At 34.2% G+C, this 21,977-nt stretch overlaps 1 protein-coding gene across 12 annotated transcripts in view; it reads right to left on the bottom strand.

Moving 5' to 3' along the window:
* Positions 1-21,977, bottom strand: part of SEMA6A (semaphorin 6A) — a 217,524-nt gene that overhangs the window by 58,046 nt on the left and 137,501 nt on the right. For 8 of the 12 annotated variants that reach the window (XM_058165908.1, XM_058165916.1, XM_058165917.1 and 5 more), the window contains 7 exons: positions 20,830-21,006; positions 19,410-19,550; positions 19,211-19,291; positions 17,439-17,497; positions 11,983-12,003; positions 11,800-11,850; positions 1,921-2,085 (listed from right to left, as the gene is read on the bottom strand). In XM_058165908.1, the coding sequence (XP_058021891.1) occupies positions 1,921-2,085; positions 11,800-11,850; positions 11,983-12,003; positions 17,439-17,497; positions 19,211-19,291; positions 19,410-19,550; positions 20,830-21,006 (695 nt within the window). The remainder of the gene's footprint in view (positions 1-1,920; positions 2,086-11,799; positions 11,851-11,982; positions 12,004-17,438; positions 17,498-19,210; positions 19,292-19,409; positions 19,551-20,829; positions 21,007-21,977) is intronic. The other 4 variants (XM_058165914.1, XM_058165912.1, XM_058165913.1 and 1 more) reach the window with 4 other exon arrangements.

The following is a 21,977-nucleotide window of genomic DNA, read 5'->3' as shown; positions in this document are numbered from 1 at the left end:
CCATGAGTAAAACCCATTTAATTAGCCCCTCCTTCTCAAGATATTCCCATGAGATATTTGCGTAGAATTGAAAAGCTGAACATATGGATGTGACATCATCAAGGCATCAGTGGCATTGGAAACAAAGCAGCAAGTGACTGAAGAATTAGTACAATTAAAGGCAAGTCATTTTTGAAGTGTGTGAAACAAAGTAAAGGAAAGCACTTTTCACAAGAATAACAAAACAAAACAAAACAAATCACCAAAAGCATTTTGCAAAACAAAAATCCAAGGCACGAAAAAGGATATTTGCAAGAAAATAAATCCACAACCAAACTGAACACACAGAAGATTAAGCATAACACTCTCTTTAGAAGGTGTTTAATGTCTCTTTCCTTTGCCCTTGAACAAGCAATAAGCTGCAAATAGGTTTGGGGTGAGCAACATATTGTTGTTTTATTTTGCTACAAGTGGATCTGAGGTGGGCAAAGGAAGGAAGAGCACAAAGATATGTGATAATGGTAAACAACCATGCAGACACCTCTGCCACCATTGTTTGCTTGCTTTAACGTGTACAGACTGCTTCCAGCTTTGTTAATATTCCTAATTAGACCCCAAAGATTCTATGATATTTAAATAAGCTAGTTAAGTTCTGACAAATTCCCTCTGGTAATTTCATTCAGAGAATTTCAAGTCAAAATAATTATGATCCAATCAGCTTTCCACTTATGATAAATTCACCGAAGATTTGAAATTTGGAGTGAAAAGTAGATAGCCTGATCCATTAAGACAACTGCTGTAAAATATTTTAAAAAAACCACATAAAACAAAATGCCTTTATCAATTTTGTAACTCTCATCTTTTAAATGTAGAGACTGATCAATTGGTTGAAGCTACCTGTTGAGAAGTGTTACTGGTAAGGCTGGACTGATATTTTCATGATCTGAGCATTTATGATCACAATCATTCCATTTGAAAATTAGCAAATTCTTTTCAGTAAGAGTAAGGTTGGAGTTAGCAGTAATTGATGCATCTCAAAGCCCCTTTTCTCTATATATTAAATATGCGCTCTTTCATGGCTTGGTCCTAACCCAATCTAACTTTTAATGAAAAATATTAATCACATATAAAAATGTACTGCTGCCTTAGGATTACCTGCCTGAAAAAGAGTATGCTAATATAGCTGATAATTCTCTTAATGGAGAATTTAAAGAGCTTAAAAACTTAATACAACTCTGAAACTGAAATTTAGCCAACAGAGAAATGATCCCCCTCCACGTAATTATTACTTTTTTAACCACAGATAAAGAAAAGCCCAACCAAAGTGGCATTTTACTGTGGCCATTCAACAGCAACACTGTTTAATTCCTTCAAGCACAATCTGGTCAGAAGATTTCTTTCAAAACGAATGGAGCCACTTCAAGCTGAATATCATTTCAATTGAATTTGAATTGTAGAATCTCTTGCAGAGTGTACCTTTAATATCAAATGATTATTTTTTTTTAAGGTTACTTCATGGTTGAACTTGCTGCTTAAATTAATTAAAAATAAAAAAGTACTCTTACGCGTTCTACTCCACTGGAAGTGCAAGTGGGGATTAATGTAAAGCCAAGTCTTATATTTTAGTATCATCATTGTTATCATCACGATTACCACCTGAGCTGAATTAAACCTTCCAACCTTGTATCAAAACATGCTCAAACTTACAGTCTTGCATTTGTTCTGTGTGGTTTTTCATTGCCACTGAATGGCTAGAATAAAATTTATTTATTTATTTTTAAAAATGCTTCATTTTGGTGGGTTTGTGTATGTGTGTGATACACTTTCAATAGCAGAATAAGGACTTTTACTTCATGGTACCATGCAATAGCTGGAAGCAGTTACACTAAAGTCAGTCCCCCGCCCTTGCCCCCATAGGAAGAATGATTTCCAAGGCCTTACCCTTTTTCTCTTGGTGATTATGGGACGAGACAGCCACATATGGATTGATATTCTCAGATGAGCCAATGTGATCCTTCCAATTTAGTATGTGCCCTCCGGCATCATAACCCTGTTGGGCTGGAGAGTCTGAAGTAGACATGCTGGGAAGTAGCGAACTGGAGTGTCCTGTTTGCACCATAAATACAGTTAAGGACAGTGAGAACAAGCAGTTTAGTAGCAAGTAACATTTCTAAAGGTGTTTGTATGTCCAGATCAAGGAAGGAATCTGAGCTCTTGCAAATCAAAATTCTGCTCACATTTGGAACACGCAGGTCAATATCGGACAGAAAGATAGGATAATCTGTGAGATACATGAATTACCCGAAAGTTGATTTATGTACAAATATAATGTGTATGTGTAACTCCTGACTATTTGTATAATAATCCTATAACTATGCAGAACAAAATGGTGGCTGAAACCAGTAGAACATTCTGAAATGTGAGGAGAGCTCATGGATATGAGCAGAATCAAACAAAACAAATAACATGGACTCTGACAGACTTTAATATAATTAAAGTCTGACTTAGGAGTCTAAGGAAAAAACAATTTTTGTCAAAGCTACAGACCCACACCAATGGGTGGGGCCACAAACCAAAAGGAGAAGCAAACTTTTCTCTCTCCAACTCTTCTTTGTCTTTCTGCCATCTCATATCCCAAGCCATACCTGACTACAAGCTGGGCCATCATCTTTTGCAGAGGGATTTTCAACTTAAGCAAACTTAAGCATTTTCAATTCTACAAAGAATTAGCCCTTATTATTCCATTGTTCCTTACTGTTTATATCAGTGGTAGTCAACCTGGTCCCTACCGCCCATTAGTGCATGTTCCAGCTTTCATGGTAGGCGGTAGAGGTTTTGTCCGATACTGAAGCACTTTCTTTTTTAATTTAATTAACTTTTTAAAAAAATTTCATAGCATTGTTTAAAAACATTTTTATTAGGTTTTCATAAAATTCCCCGTGACAATTTAAATTTCTGAAAATATACTATTTGTATCTCCTGTGCATAAGTTTAGTTCACGTTACGTAAGTGAAACGAAATGGCACTATAGTGTGACCACAAACAAAAGAGCCTCATCCCAGAATAGCTCACGCATCTCCCCACACACCACCCAGCTGTAACAGTCAAGCAGAGCTGGTAGCCGGCGCCCGCCCCCACCCAAACCCAATCCACGATGCGTGAGAGGCATGCGCAGACAACGATACACTTTATAAATCACCATTACTGTGGAACTGATGGGTGGTTAGAAAATTTTACTACTAACAGAGATAAAAAAGTGGGCGGTAGGTATAAAATGGTTGACTACCCCTGGTTTATATCCTGTCTTTCCATGCTGTCAGATGATTGCATACTTTTATGGTTATTATACAAAGTAGAATTGCAGAATTATTTATAAATATATAAATAATATGATGAAGAAAGTGACTGACTCCTAACAATTCTAGATGGCTTACCATTTTAAAATCAGTAAAAATAAAATAAAGAATGCAGGCCACCTGCAAGGAAACTATACAGAGCAGACAATAAATTCCACAGTGGCTCACCAATCACTGGGAGAGCAGCCAAGGGAGGAGCCATGTTCTATTCTGTTTTGTTCTGTACTATTCTGTTCTGTTCTGTTGCACAGATTTAAGTGGGAAAAAAATAGCTTGAGCTGTATCCTTAAAACAAAAGAGGCCTTATATGGTTCTTTCTATAAAGTAGGTACTAGAGCTGTTGTAGCCCATCATAAAAAATGCTTTCAAATGAAATGTGGAGGAGAATTAAGCCAAACAATCTCATGAAATACAAGTTGAGAATAAAGACCCAATCAATGTTGGTCAACTCTACTTAAAAATGACTTATCCTCAGAAAACAACAAGTAGTCACCACAAGGTCTTATGCATGAGAAACACCTATCTCCTTTTGCTACCTATCCTCCAGCCACTGGAAGCCAAATGCTGCAGCAGGTATCAAAATTGATACATTTTTTTTCAAAGTTAGCCTATTATGTTGAGAGGATTACATCAACTGGAATAAAAAATTACAGTGGAAGGTAGACAATGAGTTTGTATTTTGCAGGTCAGACAAACATAGAACACAATACTGGATTATAAAGACTACTTAAAATTTCTGGACTGCATAAAAATTCTTTTTCACATCCAGTGCAAAACTTTCATTTAGGTAATATGCATTTTTGGTTTTGCTTCAAAAGATAACATTAACCTCAGTAACACAAAGTAATGTGGCTTTGTTTTGGATGATCAGGCCCTACAGCAGTTTTGGAAAATCCAGTGGACTAAATAATACAGAGTAGAGAGAAGGAGGAAGGCTATAGATAGCTAAAGGACAAAGGGAAAGGATGTGAGGCAAACCAGCAGGGTTTGTAAAGTATCACTCAGGTTCCTTGGGGTCTTTATCGTTTTCAAAAATCTTCAGGCTAAAGCTTGTACTAACTCAGGATTCTGCAAACTTGGCTCTTTTAAGACTTTGCAAAGGTGGCTGAGGAACTCTGGGAGTTGAAGTCCACAAGTCTTAAAAGAGCCAAGTTTGCAGACCCCTGTACTAACTGAAGTCCAAAACATCTGAAGCACCAGATTGCTTAACCCTGCTCAGCATCAGAATTTACGGAATTGACACTAATGCTTCTCATACAATTTATATAGGATTTTTCTTTCTACAATTAAAGAACTCTTGCCACTCCTGATGTGTTAATTAGATACAGGAAATCAAGTCAGATTCAAAGAGTTTCATTTTGGCTGGAATCATCAGGAACAAAACCTGATATAATGGGTTTACCATTGTTCTTACGTCTGGAACTCACACTGACAAGACCACTTGTCAGTGTGAGCATTAAACTATATTATTTTTTAATCATAAGTCTAATTTCATCAGGTCCCATTAACACTGAAGACTCAGAACTGATAATCAGACTTTAAAGAATATTAAACTATTATATAACTATCAAAATTATAATTCATTAAATATAAAAATGGGGAGGTACAGAAAATAAACTTCCTATTATTTATCTACAAGTTATTTGGAAACATAATTCAAAGATGATTGCAAAGCAGGAACGGAATCTTGGCTTCAGGCCGTAGTTACTATTTTAAAAAAATGGAAAACGTGACTTCTATGTAAGTGGGATTACCGCAACTAATATCCTTAAAATTGAACCTCACAGAGATCCTTGGGGAGGGATGAGTATAGGTGGACTGTGATCTAACATCTGTCAAGATTGCATACAAATACAGAAGGAATGTTGTTTTGATATCATACTGATTAGCAATTGTTTCCAAAAGAATTAGATAGGGTATGTTGCTATTGACAAACAGCACTTATATTTTATATCTGGATTTGATATGCATTTTGCTTCACATTCAATACAGACATCTTAGCTGAGTTCTATAGGTGATTTTATGTTTAATCTTTTCATATCAGAAAAGCTTTTTTTCTTAATGTGATAATCTAGAGGAAATATTTACCCAAGGGACAAACCATATGCTTCAGCTATATGCAGAACTCAGTGGAAAGCTATAGCTATATAAAAAAATTAATGGGTACCAGGTGGTAGCAGAACTAGAAAAAGCTTCACACAAATGTGTAAATTTGGGCTTTTCCCTCTGTTACTAATACATTAGGGCCTATTTGGAAATTAAATGTGTAATACCTCAGAAATTTTGGCAAATGCTAGGGTTGAAGTACACTAACAAGGGTCTTTATTTCCAATCTGGGAAGCTGCCAGGAAGATTTGGTTACTAATAGGTATGTGATTACAGTTTGATCCTGAATCACACAAGTAACAGACAGTGTGAAACAATATTGGAGATAGTGTGGAATGTTTTACTGGAATGCTTGGGCTAGATAAAGTATCAATACTTTAGATCAGTTAATTTCTAATGGTTATTTTAAACTTTGAGAGTTGCATGTTGAATATGACTGACCTATAATATTCTCTTGTCATATAGTATATGAGGGTATATGCATAATTTTATATTTATTTATTTATTTTGTCATGTTTATGTAGTGTATATTAGAGATGGAAACCCTTTGAGAGCCGTATGCAACAAAATTTCATTTTCATGTATGCCAATTAGTGTACATTCAAAGTGACAATAAAGTTATTCTATTCTATTCTATTCTGTTCTGTTCTGTTCTACTCTACTCTACCCTACCCTACCCTATCCTATTCTGTTCACCACAGATGCAATTGAAAGATTGTAAACATTTTGATTAACTGGTATGGCCTAGATGGTTTAAGAAACTTCAAGCTACCTGCAGTTTTAAAATGCTTAAGACAAGCAAAGCTTGAATGGTAACTAACAATTTAATTTTATAAAGAATTAAAAAAGTAAAATGAAAGTTAATATCAGTTATATATCTCAATTGTAGAATGAAAAACTGAAATATCTTGTTTTGGGTGCAGGTGTGAAGAAATATGAGATATACTTCTTATGGTTTAAAAATAAAAGTGACTTATCAGAAAATATTTCTTATTTACTGGAGGCCCTCAAAGAATATTTGAAAAGGTATGGACATTAGATTTTGTAAATGTTCATTTTATATGTAATAAATTTGAAGGTACTTTAACTCATATGATCAGGTCTTGTTCAAGAACAGCCTTATTTTGGTTTCAAACACTACATATGTCAGTACAATTTGGGGAATACAAATTATAGTCAAGGATCTTTATGTGATGCTGAACAATATTTTTAAAGTGTGAAATTTGTCATTTTGTGAAGAATTCTGGTTCTAATGAGTATAGTGATGTATTTCCAATTTTACATATACTCTTTGATTTTAAGCAATGGACCCAGAATATGAACATCTATTTCTAAAAATGCAGTGTTTCTATATGGCCTAGATTTATTGATCAACATAAGGACTGGATCCAAAACTCCCCTTTGGCAGTTTTCTAACCGTCCACTATTTCTGGCTTTGCATTAGCAAGCTAGTTCTTTTGGCTCATCCATGAAATATTGGGTTAACACAAATATTGGGTTAATGATATTCATTATTTATATGCATTTCTATGCAGCACGTAAGAAATTACTTATTGCCAAGTCAGATCACAGTTCATTGAGCAAAATGCTGATAACAAAAACAGCTTTTTAGGATTTTAAACAAAGATATTGGCTAAAAGTGCTGCCTGAGTTCTTCTAAATGGTTTAACAGATGTTTGGCTAGTGATTTACACTTTTACCTCTTTTATGATGCAGTTACATTGCATACATTTTGAACTATAAAATATGCAGGTGATTCTCAATTTATGACCACAACTGAACCCAAAATTTCTGTTGCTAAGCAAGACATTAGTTAAGTGAGTTTTGCCCCACTTTAAAACTTTTCTTGCCATAGTTGTTAAATGAATAATTGCAGTTGTTAAGTTAGCCACACAGTTGTTAATTGAATCTGGCTTTCCCATTGACTTATATAACCTGCTTGTAAGAAGGTTACAAAAGACATTCACATGATCCCAGTATACCTGCAACTGTCATAAATATGAACCAATTGTCAACTGTCTGAATTTTGATCATGTGACCATGGGGCTACTTCAATGGTCATAAGTATGAAAAATGGTCATAAGTCATTTTTTTCAATGCTATTGTAACTTTGGTCACTAAATGAACTGCTGTATGTCAAGGACCACCTGTATAGCATTGAATTATTACTTGCAACTTTACAATTATAGCTTATATATATAAAGTGCTTTTCTGTTGAAGCACCTGGTCTGCCCCAATGTGGGGGTGAGCATACTGCTTCCCTTTTGCCTTTCAGTTCCAATCCAGGAGCCCACAAGCAGTCGCATTCACGACAAACCATTTTATATCAAATATACATTTGCTGATAAAGAAATAAAGGGAGACTAGTATAGATCTATTTCAAGCTTTTTAGCTTTCATCAGCTAGCCATACCCTTACTCGGATTCAAACTTGGGCTGTTGTTTTAAACTGTGAGCCACAAGTTCTCCTCCCTTTATCAGCTGAGCTTAATCTCTCCCCTGGCTCAGCTGATAAAGGGAGGAGAATTTGTGGCTCAGAAGTCAATACAACTGCCTAATATGCAGGCAAGTTCGAATCCGAGTAAGGGTACGGCTAGCTGATGAAAGCTAAAAAGCTTGAAATAGATCTATACTAGTCTCCCTTTATTTCTTTATCAGAATATATAATGAATTGTTAGTAATGAGTATCAATATTATTGAAACATGAAGGTTCTGTCAATTTTAAAAAAAATACACTCTTTATGGGCTTTTCATCAGCCTGATTTAGAGGTTTGCATCATATATTGTATAGCAACAATACAATTTATATAGTTAAGTAATAGAGTAGTACACAAAAGAGAAATTAGATTTTGTTAGAGCACTGAAAGGTAAGGATTTGAAAAATTTATTGTAAAGTAGTTAGTTATATGTTGCAAGATGGCAGATATTCAAATGCCCAATGCATAATTTTGTTAAGTGACTACAGCAACTAAAGGAAATAAGAAAGTTAAATTATCAGTGCAGAGAGAGGGAGGATGCAAATGTACTATGAAGGCTTGGTTCACTAAAACTGATGAAGAGAAGAAGAAAGTCTTACAGGAAGTCTTACAGGAAGACAGCTTACAGCTTACAGGAAGTATCTTCAGTTCGTGTGCACATGCAGTTGGCAGGTTGCTCAGCTAGCATGGTTAGTGTGGAGGTGGGAAATCACTATGCAGAAATGTGCAGCTTTTGTACTTGTAGTTTGATCTTCCAGTTGAGTGGCCAAAAATGAGACTAAATAAGCATGGAAGTGACTACAGTCAGTAATAACATCTATTTGCCTGGCAATTGGAAATCTGCTATGGCATGTCCTTCTATCACTGTACTTGGCTCCCCAGGACATAAGCCAAAAGACTTACATGAATGCTTACTCAAACAGACATAATTTATTTATTATTTAAATAATTTTCTACTTTTACATGGTTGAAATAGAAAAAAGTATTTACAAATAAAACAATTGCATGTTAGATATAATTAGATTTATCTTATGAAAGGTTATACCAAATGATGGGAAATAAACTAGTTGAATTTAGTGATATTTACTTCTTCCAGCTATAGGATTACACTATAGGATGACTGCCACTATTGTGATATTTAGCTTTATTATTATACAAGAAAAGAGCTTGAAAAATAAAAAAATGTTTTATTTTTACTTTAAAATAATTCTGAATGAATGCTATATAAGAGATGGAAAAAAGTTGTTTTGAGGGTTGGGATCAATTCAACTCATTAAAGCACACATACCTTTTTTCAGGTTTATATTGAAACTGGAAAAAAAAATCCAGCAGCTTTGATTAAAGGTGCTGAACCTTAAGTGACAAAGCAATTTTTCCAAATTGGTTTTGAAATGTGTACAACTGTAATCATTTTAACTTTGGCAAGTGATCAAAGTGGTGGTTAAAATTTCATCTTCTGCCAACAGTTCAATGGCCAAAATTAAAAACCACAGGTGTCTTTCTTGATTGAGATGTTTCTCTCTTGTTTTGGAAACATACTTACATTTTTGCCTTTATGCAATCATCCGCTAAGAATTATTATTATTTTTTGAATTTATATCCCGCCCTTCTCCGAAGACTCAGGGCGGCTTACATTGTGTTAAGCAATAGTCTCATCCATTTGTATATTATATACAAAGTCAACTTTTATTGCCCTCAACAATCTGGGTCCTCATTTTACCTACCTTATAAAGGATGGAAGGCTGAGTCAACCTTGGGCCTGGTGGGACTTGAACTTGCAGTAATTGCAAGCAGCTGTGTTAATAACAGACTGCATTAGTCTGTTGAGCCACCAGAGGCCTTTTTTTTTGATACCATATCTATTCAGCTAGCCTTGGGGAAGTTGCAATGCCCTGTGAGAATAGCTCAGGTGCCTGCTCCTCCTTAAAATTATGTTATGCTTAAATTGTGTATTGTTTCAGAATTTAGAAAAAAATGACAAAATAGTTCTTTTTAGTAGAAATCTGTTTAAAAAAATCCCATACAGTGTAGAAGATGTTGTATTCAACTGGATGCATACTATGAATTTTGTGCTAATAAACTACAGACAGCAACTCCAAGTGATATGAATTTGTTATTTGGGAAGAAATATTTACATAATGTTTACTAAAATATCAATTATCTTGCATAATACGTTATCTAGAAAGTACACTTCTTAAGGGAAAGTTGCAGATTAAAAGACTATGATGATTAGAATCCAGGGTGAGCAAGCAAATTCTACTCAGATAAGAAATACCCTTACTTCTCCCCCCTTCATTTCCCATGTTTTTGTCCTAAACATCTGTTTTTATGGTCTAGGAAACACCCTGGATGTATACTGATTTTGTGAAGATTGTTCCCTTCCAAAGCTGGGAGTGTTAATTAATTCTGTTGAAAACAATGAATGTAATTGTAATTGCCTGTTGTGTTGTCTATGTCCTCCAAATAATCCCTTTAATTGAGTTACATGGAACTTAATTCGGTTCTATCACCTTTGCTGCTTGTTGGTGGGTCACCCAGATGTTTCCAAGATGGATGTTGTAGCATGTCTTCCCACTTTTGGGTGACTTTGAGTCAGTGTTGACTACTGGCGACTACATGGATTAGATTCTGCAATTTTCTTGCCAACATTTTTGGAAATGGTTTGCCATTGCCTTCTTCCCATAACTGAGAGAAAGTGAATGGCCCAAGGTTACCCAAATGACTTTGTTCCTAAGGCAGGACTAAAACTCAGTCTCCTGGTGCCTTAACTACTACACCAAACTGGCTGTCACTGTAGACTTAGTAGTAGTCAAACAAACAGCTTTTATAAATGGCTACCTTATTTGTGTATTGATGACAAGTTTATTTACAAGAACATCATAAACCTTTTGGGTACATGCAGTTTAAAAGCAAAATGGTATAGATGAACTGCTATTTATCTAAACTATACCAGACTCATAAAGTCAACCTGTTCTTCTTTTCAGCGCTCAGTATTCTCATAATGCCGCTGTTTGTTTGAGCATACAATGTAGAAAAATATCTTCATAATAATACATTGACCAACCAATACCGAGGAATAATTATATCTCAAAATTCCTCAAGTCTTGGCTTTATTGTCAGTCCTGGAAATTCCATGTGATTGGGGACCTGCTCAGATGGCTCCATTGTTGAGGTGGCTTTTTTAACCTTCCCTCTCTTATGGTTTGTATTTTCACTTTTATGATATTTATTAATAATGTTTTTAAAATATTTTTGGTTTTATGTTCCTAAATAATGTAATATAATGTTATATTATTTTTATTTACCATCCCAAGATGCCTTTGCTGAGATAAGCAGCTCTAGTAATTTGATTAATAAATAAAATAAATAAATATATGTCATGTATGTTAATACCCCTCCCATATATACACATCCCTTTTTCTATCCCCTTTTCTATCGCATACAAAGGATTCTGGACCAACATCACAAAATGATGTTTTTATTTGGTCCCATAAATTGTAGTGCTGTTAATTGTAATGTAGCAAATTATGAATTGTGACATTGTTTGAACACTGAAATATAGTGTATTTATAGTCCATAGATCTTGTTATAAAGAATAAAGCTGCCACTCTCTTAGAGATTTTATTAAAAAAAAATTTTTGGGTTCAAACATTTGAATTTCTAAACTACATGGTTTGAATTTACAATAACAATAACTTCAGTGGAAGATTTTCTATAGGCAAATGACTGAAGTAATTTTAATAATTCAGGGGTTAATGGAATTTTGTATCAGTTTAGGTGAACTAGGCCACAAAATGGAAATGACACTATCAGCTGTAGGACTGAAACTAACATTATGACAAGGAACTGAACAAAGATTATTTGAAAAATCCATAAACTGACCATACACTGTAGTGTAAGACATTTCATGGTCTGATGGAGGAGCTGAAATGTCTATGAAAAAAATTGCACAATATTAAAAACAATTAAAATATGGAAATATTTGACAAGTTTGTAAACATGATTCATTTGAAACTGATCTGCACACACAGGTATTCATACAAAATTATTAGGGAATTTCCTTACCATTCAGTGCTACGAACGAATCTGAAAAAAGAAAAAGGAGAGGAAGGAGAAGGAAAAGGAGGGAAGGGGAAAGAATTATTTCTAATATCATTAAATTCTCTTTCACAGGTACTAATTTACATACATCATTGCTACTGTTTAATGAAATGACAACATTGAGTCTTGGCTGATCTCAGCCTATCAGAATGGATTTTCTCATAACATTTTGGACTATTTTTCCTGCACTTAAAAAAAAGCTGGAAGGGAGATTGTTTTTAAAGAAAACCATAAGGATCTTGAATTAAGCAATGAATCCTGCATTTGAGGGGGACCTTCTGTTTGACTGCAGGCAGTGGGAAAATCAGTACTACTTCTTAATCTCAGATAGAAATTCTTTAGGAAGATTAGAATCAGTGCCTTATATAAGTTATACACGTCTTCTTGGATCAAAAGAAACCTAAAAGCTTTCTTCCATAATGTATCTTCTTACTTTATACAGAGACCATTAAAAATGGAAGGCCAGCTCTTTCAGTTTCCAGCACTGCCGCATGGACAAAGGCTAGCTGATCATTGCATGCGCATTCCAGAAGAGGAACGGGTGACGCCACGTGTGCCAAGTGACATGGCTCCGTGTGCCACTTTGGGCACATGCGCCATAGGTTCGCCTTCTTGGCTCTAGTACCTAAAACTGAAATATCCCTCACAGCAAAGAGAATTCTGTTCTGAGATACTCCTTTTGTCTTGTGAACTTTCAAAATGCTGATGTTCTAAGAACATACACTCTCCAATCAAGGTAGAAATTCACACTTGACTGAGTTCCAATAAAGGAGAAATTGGAAAAAATAAAAGGCAGGATAGAAAAATAATATATGCTGTAGTGATCTTTCTTCATCAATGTATTAATGTTCTGAGCTTAAAAAGCTTTAAGTGTATTAAGGCCTTGAAAACCAGAACTAATTCTAATTCTCAACCACAAGCAGCATTTTCCATTGAGTAAGCTGTGTTAAGTACCCTAATATCTGTAATAGGCTAACTTCTTCCTAGGAACATTAAAAATAGGAGCCTAGAGTGTTACAGGAAAATATATCTCTTCAGATTAGTTATATTCCTTATATGGCTAAATATCAAGCACTTCAAACAATCATACTTATTTTGATAGAATGTATATGAGTAAGTTTGGAATTAAAAATTCATTTAAACTTCTATGCAAAGAAAGAGAGGTATGTAATGAAAATATCTTTGTTTCCAATTCCATTATAAGCAACATTGAATCCAAGGAAATTAATCAGTTTTCATTTTAAAGTATTAGATAAACTTTACATAGGGGTAGAGAGACTAGGATTATCCAGATAGTCCTTGATTTACATCCTTTTGCTTAATGACAGTTCACAATAATGCTGGCCTTGGAAAGAGTGTTTTAATGTTTTTGCTTAACAACTGCTTTATTCTGGTCTCAACATTAGTCTTAAGTTGAGGACTATTTTATACAAGAACAGTCCAATTACACCTATCAAATGGGGTTATCCTAGTGTAAAGAACCTTATTTAGTATTCATAAAAAGTATTTTGCAAAATGCTAAATAGCTTCCAGATTCCTTGTCCTGGAATAGGTGAGAAGAGAGATAGGCTCACTTTTGAAATCAAATTGTAATAATTATTTATAAGATAATATATAAAATATAAGCGGTAGTGGTATATGTAAAATGTGACATTGGCTGTGAGTCACTGTCTATTAAGCATCTAAGTTTTATTTATCAAATTGTACGGCTTTTATAAAACATACATAAATCCTGACAATATCTATTACAGCTTATATAATAATTTCTGAGCCTCCGAGTGATTATTTGAATAGGGAAATACTTGAACAAATCAAGCAGTGAAGATATATTTAAAGATAACAAACCTGAGCATGTTCAGTGATGGTAGTGAGAAAATCAAGATGGCAGCTGTAACCATGGTACTATCTAAACCCCATCTTTTTTATGTGTGTTGTAATATAAATAAAAAAGCAATGAAGTTTGCATAGATGTGGCTATTATTTTGATATTTTTGAAGCAACCTGAAGACATTATGGAACTCAAGCCATATTTAAAGACCTCTCATGGATTTCAGAATCAGTTTAGTCAATTTGTGAATTAATATGGTTAGGATTTGAATGAAAGGTTTGAGTCTCTATGTAAATTTCTCCAAATCTTCATATATTGGATGCTTGTTTAGGTCAGACTAGATAGATATATGTCAAATATATAATGAATCATTTTTTTCTTTATAAAATCACACATTGTATATCTTTCTTTCCATTTTAATTAATTAAAATAATTAATGTTATAAAGAAATTTTTTAAAAATGATATCACTATGTACCTTGAATTATCCGTAATTGCTGTCAAAGGAATTAAGAATTGGCTGATTTGTGAGAAATCTTGGCACAGAAGCTATAATTTAAAAGACTTTTGGCATATACACCTCTAAATGCTTCTTTTGAGGTTAATGCCAATAGGCCAAATTTAAGGAGGGGTTTCAATGCTGTTAATGAATTTTGTATGTTAAATGTTACTCTTCTTTTTAAAAAAATCTCAGGGATATTTTATAATCGGTTTATGTTATCTGCATTTTCTTATTCTGCAACAAGATTATTGTGATCTTTTAGGTTAAAGATAGCAGAATAAAGGAAAAATTCATAATTAGAATCCTGTAAAACTGGAATAGTGAAAAGGCAGAAAGGGAAACTGACTTTCTCAGTTTAACTCTTAACATTCAACAGACTTTTAACTTTGGTAGTGCTATCCAGATGGTTGGAACGACAACTTTGAGAATGTATAGCTAGTATAACATTCATCATACTGACTTGAATTTCTGGATGGGATTTCTTGAATAATTTCTATGGAAGACACTAAGGTGGAGAAGTGTATGATTTTTAAAAAGCATTTAATTACTCCCAAAGAATGCTTATGATTAGTTACAGTTGTGCTTTTTTTTTGGCAATAGTTTAATTTTATTTTTTGTAAATAGAACATCTGACCTTCTCAGACATGCACACTGGAAAACATCAACTATATATGCTGACTATATACACTAATATTGCTATAATGTCTACCTACGCATGTATTAGAGGTGTATAAATTTCAAACTTGAACTCAAGACATCTGTTCTGATCTAATCAGAAGCATTCTGATACTGTGCCAGTCTGACTGGAAGTGTTCCCACCTTAAATTGTTCTCATCCCATTTTAAGGTAAAAGCAAGCAAGCAAGCAACAAATAACTTTGGGTTATGTAGAGGTTGGTATATTTTCTTTAAAATTGAAACAGTGCTGTAACACTTCTAGTAAAGTTTGACTAACTTGTTTAGAAAGGCTACATTTAAAATGCTTTGTAAATTTCTAAATATTGAACGTTGAACTGTTTCAAAGATGTTGTTAAGAGAAATGAATCACACAAATTGAACTCAATTTGGAACACAATTCTCAGTTTTCCATCCTCTGAACTCTAAATGTATTCCTTCATATGAAGATCACTGTTATACCATTAATGTTATCTCAAGCAGTCAATAGACTTAATATAGTTGTTATTTTTGTGCCAATTTTCTTTTTACCCATATTTAACCCTATCCACTTAAAATAAACCTTAGCTCACCCTCCAACTCATTCTTCCCATTCGCCAAACCTAATGGGTATGCTATTTTTCTGTTGCAGTGAATGCAAAAACCAATGTAACCACAAACACAGAAAAAGCACTGAAATCTCAAAATATTAAAATGACAATATAAGATAAATAGAGCTAATGTAAAACTGTAGCATAAAAAGAATGGCAAAGTAAAATTTTCCAAGTACAAATATAATCCAAGTCAAAATAAATCACTTATTTGTTTAAAGTAGCATTAAATAAATGTACATTTGCATTAAACATCTGTAGCTGGAATCCAACTATGAATACATGTTTATTTCACCTTCACAGGGCTGATGATTAGAAGTGAACAATTCTGGCAGGAAAGGAGAGTTTTTAGAAGATCCAAAAAAATCTTCTCCCCCCAGACATTTCAAGTTTTTTTTTGTTCTGCAGAAGATTGTAGCTCCAATCAGAACCAGCTGTTCTTCTGCATGAAAATTTATTGTATTTAGCCAAAGAGATTTGAGTATAAGAGATCCAGGGACAACAAAGTGCCAAACCTTCCACTATTTCTTATTTTAGGAATAATAATAATAATAATAATAATAATAATAATAATAATAATAATAATAATAATAATAATAATAATAATACAATAATGATGATGATGATGGAAATAAAAACTATTATTTTTATATTAGTTTTCTTATTTTGATGTATAAAGATTGAAAGACATAGATGTCTTTTGATTTTTCTTCAATAATCTGAAACACTTGGGGTAGGGAAGCTAATATTTGCCAAAGAATGTTAACTTCAAGCCTGACTGCTTTATCTTGCAAAAATATAGGATGGTGTTCTTTTTCACCCACAGTAGTTGAGAATGATTTAATATCAATTCTAAAGAATTATAGAGAAGACAAAATGGTGGGTCGAAGAGGATGGCGATGCTCATTTAAGATGATTATTAGAACAACAATGGAAACAACAGCAATTTGGGATCAACAGCAAATGCCAGAATCTTTTCCCATCTACTTAGGTTCCAATAAATGCAATGTGTGTCTGGTGAAGTCTTTGACTTAAGACAGAAAACCTTTCCACTACAAGTTTTTACACATCATTTTGCATAATGTCATAGTCACCCACCGCAAATAGTAATTTTAAAAGTGACAAAAATATTATGGGACTCCAGATAAGAACATAAAGATTTTAATATATTTGATTGTCATCATTGTTGTAATCCTCATCAAAATCTGAAGGTCAGTAGATGAAATCCAGGGTCAGCATGGATGCCTATATTGCTCTTCTACTGTTTAAGCTAAATCTGACTTTTGTGACTGTATTACTGTTGCCAGAAAGATAACCATAGTTCAAATTAAATAGTATTGAAGTATATCTTAATCAAGTTTTGAAAGAGCTCACTGTCTCCTCTGTCATAATATGAATAATCAGGAATTCTGATTTTACTCATACATAAAACATAAAGATGAAAGAACTGGATCTGTTTTGTTAAATATGTGCTTTCCTTCCTGATGGCTTCACAATTCTACTTTCTTATTCAAACTTCAAAAGCAATCACCATCATTAATTCATGTTTGACACACATCTTAAGGGAAATTTCTAATTTTTCTTCAGAGCTAGATTTCAATTTCAAAATTACTGCCCTTTGAACATATGGCATTTTTGTAAACCCCATTTCCTTAAAATGTTTCCTTTTAAAAAACAAAGTCAATTGCCTTGCACTGTTTCTATTATTGCTATGATCTTTTTCCTTATAATTTCTGCCATCGCTGATTCTGAATTAACAGCACTGAGATGTTTATACAGTTTCTCTCATGTAAAATTAAAATAAATGAATAAAATGCTTTTGCTTACTTTGGCAGTCACCCAAGCCATCAGTATTGCCATGCTCTATGTCCTGCTCAAAGGCCAATCTAAACAACAGAAAGAAGCAAAGAGTAGCATGAATGTGTCCCACCACACAGAATTCATACAGATAAGAAAACAAATAAGAGAGAAATTTATGTTTTTAATAGTTGCACAATGCAAGCACAAAATAATTCGTTTGCTTGACTTTTCAATTATTCCTTTAGGAGAATATGTCTAGATGAATATTTTTCTTTAAAAACATAAGATTGCATTAAAAGCTTTTTCCCGCCACCTTGACTACATGACTTCACACGCATATGAAGGAAAGGAGGATGAACTATTCATCAATAATACTTCTCCATGCAACTTATTCCCAGTATATCTCAAGCATTTCCAAACTCAAAGATGAGCAGAGATGCAAGAGTCTTCAGACTGAGGGAGAATTACTAAAGCTATTTTTCAAATGGAATGCATGTGTGGTGTTGGGGGGGGGTTGGGGAAGAGATATGGGGTAGATGAATGTAAAGATATACAGCTGTCCTTTGATATCCAAAATAAGTAAGAAACTATCCAGATACTTCTGCTATTTGCAGGTGATATTTGATAGGCTACAAGGATCTGGATGGGGCAAAACAAATTCAAATTTAAATCCTAACAAGATGGAAATACTGTCAGTAAACATTTGAATGATTTAATAACATTGACTCTAGCAGTTTCTCTGAAAGGATTTATGCTCTCTCTCTAAAAAAAGCCATGGATTGTAACTTAAGAGTCCTGATGGACTTTCAATTCCTTTTCAAACAACAGATAGACAGAAGCTGGGTTCAGGAAGTCATTTACCATGCTTTAGCTCAGGGATCTCCAACCTTGGTCGCTTTAAGACTTGTGGACTTCAACTCCACAAGCTGAGTTGAAGTCCACAAGTCTTAAAGCGACCAAGGTTGGAGACCCCTGCTTTAGCTGATGCACTTGTTGCAACTCCGTAAGTACCATTCATGGTGTGGTCACCAATCAATTAAACTATTGCAGGACACTCTGAAGTGATCTTTGAAAACAACTGGTGAAAATTGGGGTAGATAGATTACTGGTAAAACAATTCACACATCATGAATAACACCAGTAATATTTTTTATCGCTCCTCATATAAAGCTCTCCAAATAGCATACAAATAACAAGCATGACAGAGTTAGGGTTAAGGTTAGACTTTATGCTGTTATAATTACTTGGCAAACTTGAACACAGCAAGTTTATTTTTTAAAATCAGAGGGCATCCAAGAGTCATGCTCCAAAAGAGAAGACAGAAAATGTTCAAGACTAGCAGGTCAGTATTAGTCTTAAACTGGAAAAAACTGAGAACAATCTGATCTGTCTTGAGATCTTTTGAGCTAGATGAAAAAACTAAGCACAGTCAGAACTAGGTCAATCCTGTGCCGGGCTAACACAGCGTTAGTTTCTTTATAACAATGTTGTAATGATGAAGATGCACAGTAATAGGACCTTTACAATTCTTATCTCAATTTAGAATGTGGCTTGTTTTTTGCATTTGATTAAAGGAGGCAGAACTTATTGAATTCAAAGCATTGCACAGCCCTAATATTTATGCATCTTTATCCTTCATCAGAAAGACGTCCACCTGAAATACCACTCTAGAAGCAGGGACAATAAGAAGAATGCATGTCTGTAGGTTTCCAGTGAAACTTCTAACAAATGTTCAAAAGAATATTGCTCAGTATTATAATGGAAAGAAATACATTCTCCCATGGCCAATTCAAACTTACGTTGCTCCAGGTAGAAGCTGCATGCATGCTCCACTTTCTTTCATCCATCCACAGTATGGATCCCTAGAAGCTATGCAGGCCCTTAATAGATGAAACATGTACAAATCATTCTGTAAATCATTTGTTATTATTACTTCTGTGTCAATATCAACATGTCAGTGTACGTACTGTAGAGGAAGTGATACTGAGGAATACGTACTTTTTGCATTTGCCATGACGCTCACATCTTCCGAGGGGCACTCTTATCAAACAGTTTGAAAATGCTACATAGAGGGCACGGCTTTGCTTGTCCAGTTGCATACCCATAATTCTTTTGTCCTCCACCCCATCATAGCTGCACCTAATTTGGATGAATGGGTTGAATAGTCATTTCCATTAGTCTTGAAAACTTTGATTATAAAACAAATATAAAATAGAATAAAATCAGGCACATATGCATATTTCATTTAGACTAATATATTTGGATAACCTAATTTAAATCCTTTATTATATGAACTGAATGTTTGATTTGATGGAGTGTGCCAAAGATATGGGAGGTAATGTAAGTTGCTGGAGAGCCACAGATATGATTTGTTTCCTTTCTTGTATGGTCTGAGACAATCAATGGAAGAAGGTGCTGGAGAATGGGTGGGAGGAAAGCAGTGGTGAAATTCAATTTTTTTTACTACCAGTTCTATGGGTGTGGCTTGGTGGGCATGGTGTGGCTTGGGTGTGGCAGGGGAAGGATACTGCAAAATCTCCATTCCCAACCCACTCCAGGGAAAGGATACTGCAAAATCTCCATTCCCACCCTACTCTGGGGCCAGCCAGAGGTAGCATTTGCCAGTTCTCTAAACTACTCAAAATTTCCACTATTGGTTCTCCAGAACTTGTCAGAACCTGCTGGATTTCACCCCTGTAGGAAGGATCTATTCCTCACCTGTTGCTCTAGAACCATCATATGATTGAACCACATTTTGGAGAATATCCTAACTCACAGCTATCATAAACCGAAAATTTTTTCCACATGGAAATTAAGCCTTAATGAACCATTTTGGCATCAGTAAACAAGGAGGAAAAATATACGGAGTTTTAGGCTTAGCCAAAATATCTAGTTCACTCATTCACCCTCACTCTAAGAGGGTGCACACCCACACCTTACACACAAACACATGCTGCCTTTCATGTGAGATATTCAACTAGAATATTTGATATATTGAAAATAAAAAAATAAAAGTATTTAATTAAATACTTTTAAAAAATGGAAGTGGAGGCAGGAAGTGATTGTTGAAAGATAATATTGATGCACAGTTACAACTGGAGTGAGTTCAAACAAAATCCCAAATAATTTTCTTAGGGATGAGAGCCTCTTTGAATGCCTCACATTCTACTATTTGCATTTTATCTACATATCTGTATATAATCCTGTCTATAGTATAATTATTTACTGAGAAGTATTGGTTTTAATTTTTTTTCATAAATCTATAGCAATATAAAAGAGAATACTATATTTAAAAATAAATAATTAAAAATAATTGCCCTAGGCATTCTCTCCGATCAGAAAAAAAAGCAGTAGATAGGAATTCAGAACTAACTTGTTGCTAAATAACATAATAAAAGAAAGAACCATTGATACACACTTTTCAGAGTTGTAAATGCTCATCTCCTCCAGGAAAAGGCTGTCATTTAGAAAACCACTGTTCCCTGTCCTGACCAAGAACTTCAAAATAATTCCTTTTTCTGATCCAAGGAAAACCACGGTATGGTTCTGATTTGGGCCAGCAGCATTATCTACAGCAATTTTCGTCAAGCGGTATCTGGAATGACAACATTATAGTTTTAATCACTACAATAGCCTTTTAAAAATCTATTCAAATATAAGCACAATTCTGCACTTTCACAGATAGCAATTCTTTTCCCAGCATAAAATCAGGTTTAGCTGGTTTTCAAATTTATGTATTTGTTCAGTGCTTTACAACACATCTGAACAGTTGTCAAATTATAACTTTCTCTCTCTCTGATAAAGTTGTTTTGAATCAGGCACTTTCATTCTCGGAGTAGTTTCTTGGAGGAGCAATGTGCAATACCTTTATCTGGTTTGAATCAAAATACTGCACAGCTGTGGTAATACAGAATGTAGGGCACGCATATGTGCAAAGCTTGTGCTTTGCAACGTGAAAATAATGATCAGCATATTTTACTGTTGTTGGATTCTTAATCAGAAAACCAGTTTCTTCCAACTGTATAAACCCTTTCCCCACCCAGACATATCTTAAAATAAGTAAGCACTTGCATACTTGTGAATATGTATGAATACAGCAAGGTGTAAATCTACTTGTAAAATGAAGTTTACATATCAGCTGGTATATTTTCCAGACACTCCAATTTACAGATTTCGAAGGCTGTTGGTTTATATAATCTTGAAGAATATTATTTCTTTTCTTATGCTGACACATGAATATTTGGATGTCAACATTACCCTCTGAACATTTGTATAAATATTGAACCTTCCTTAACATATCCTGACAGACCTCAGTACATCCTGAAAACATCCCATAGAAATTTATATCCGGCCAATGTTTCCTGCCAATGCTACCCGATTATTTTATTCAGAATTTTCTATTGGAGTCATTTAAAATTATGACTCAAATGTAAACACAGAAGTTAGTATTTCGTTTGAAATACGGTTTGAGGGAAACCTGCTAAAAATTAGTAACGTTTTTCTAGTCAGTACAATTTATCAAACAGTACTATGACAATTACCTCATGCCTATTATTGGTCACAGAA

The sequence above is a fragment of the Ahaetulla prasina genome, chromosome 2 (genome assembly GCF_028640845.1).
Source record: "Ahaetulla prasina isolate Xishuangbanna chromosome 2, ASM2864084v1, whole genome shotgun sequence".
Taxonomy (NCBI): Eukaryota; Metazoa; Chordata; class Lepidosauria; order Squamata; family Colubridae; genus Ahaetulla; species Ahaetulla prasina.
Note: the sequence above shows the minus strand (reverse complement) of the source record. Positions and strands in the feature narration are given on the sequence as shown.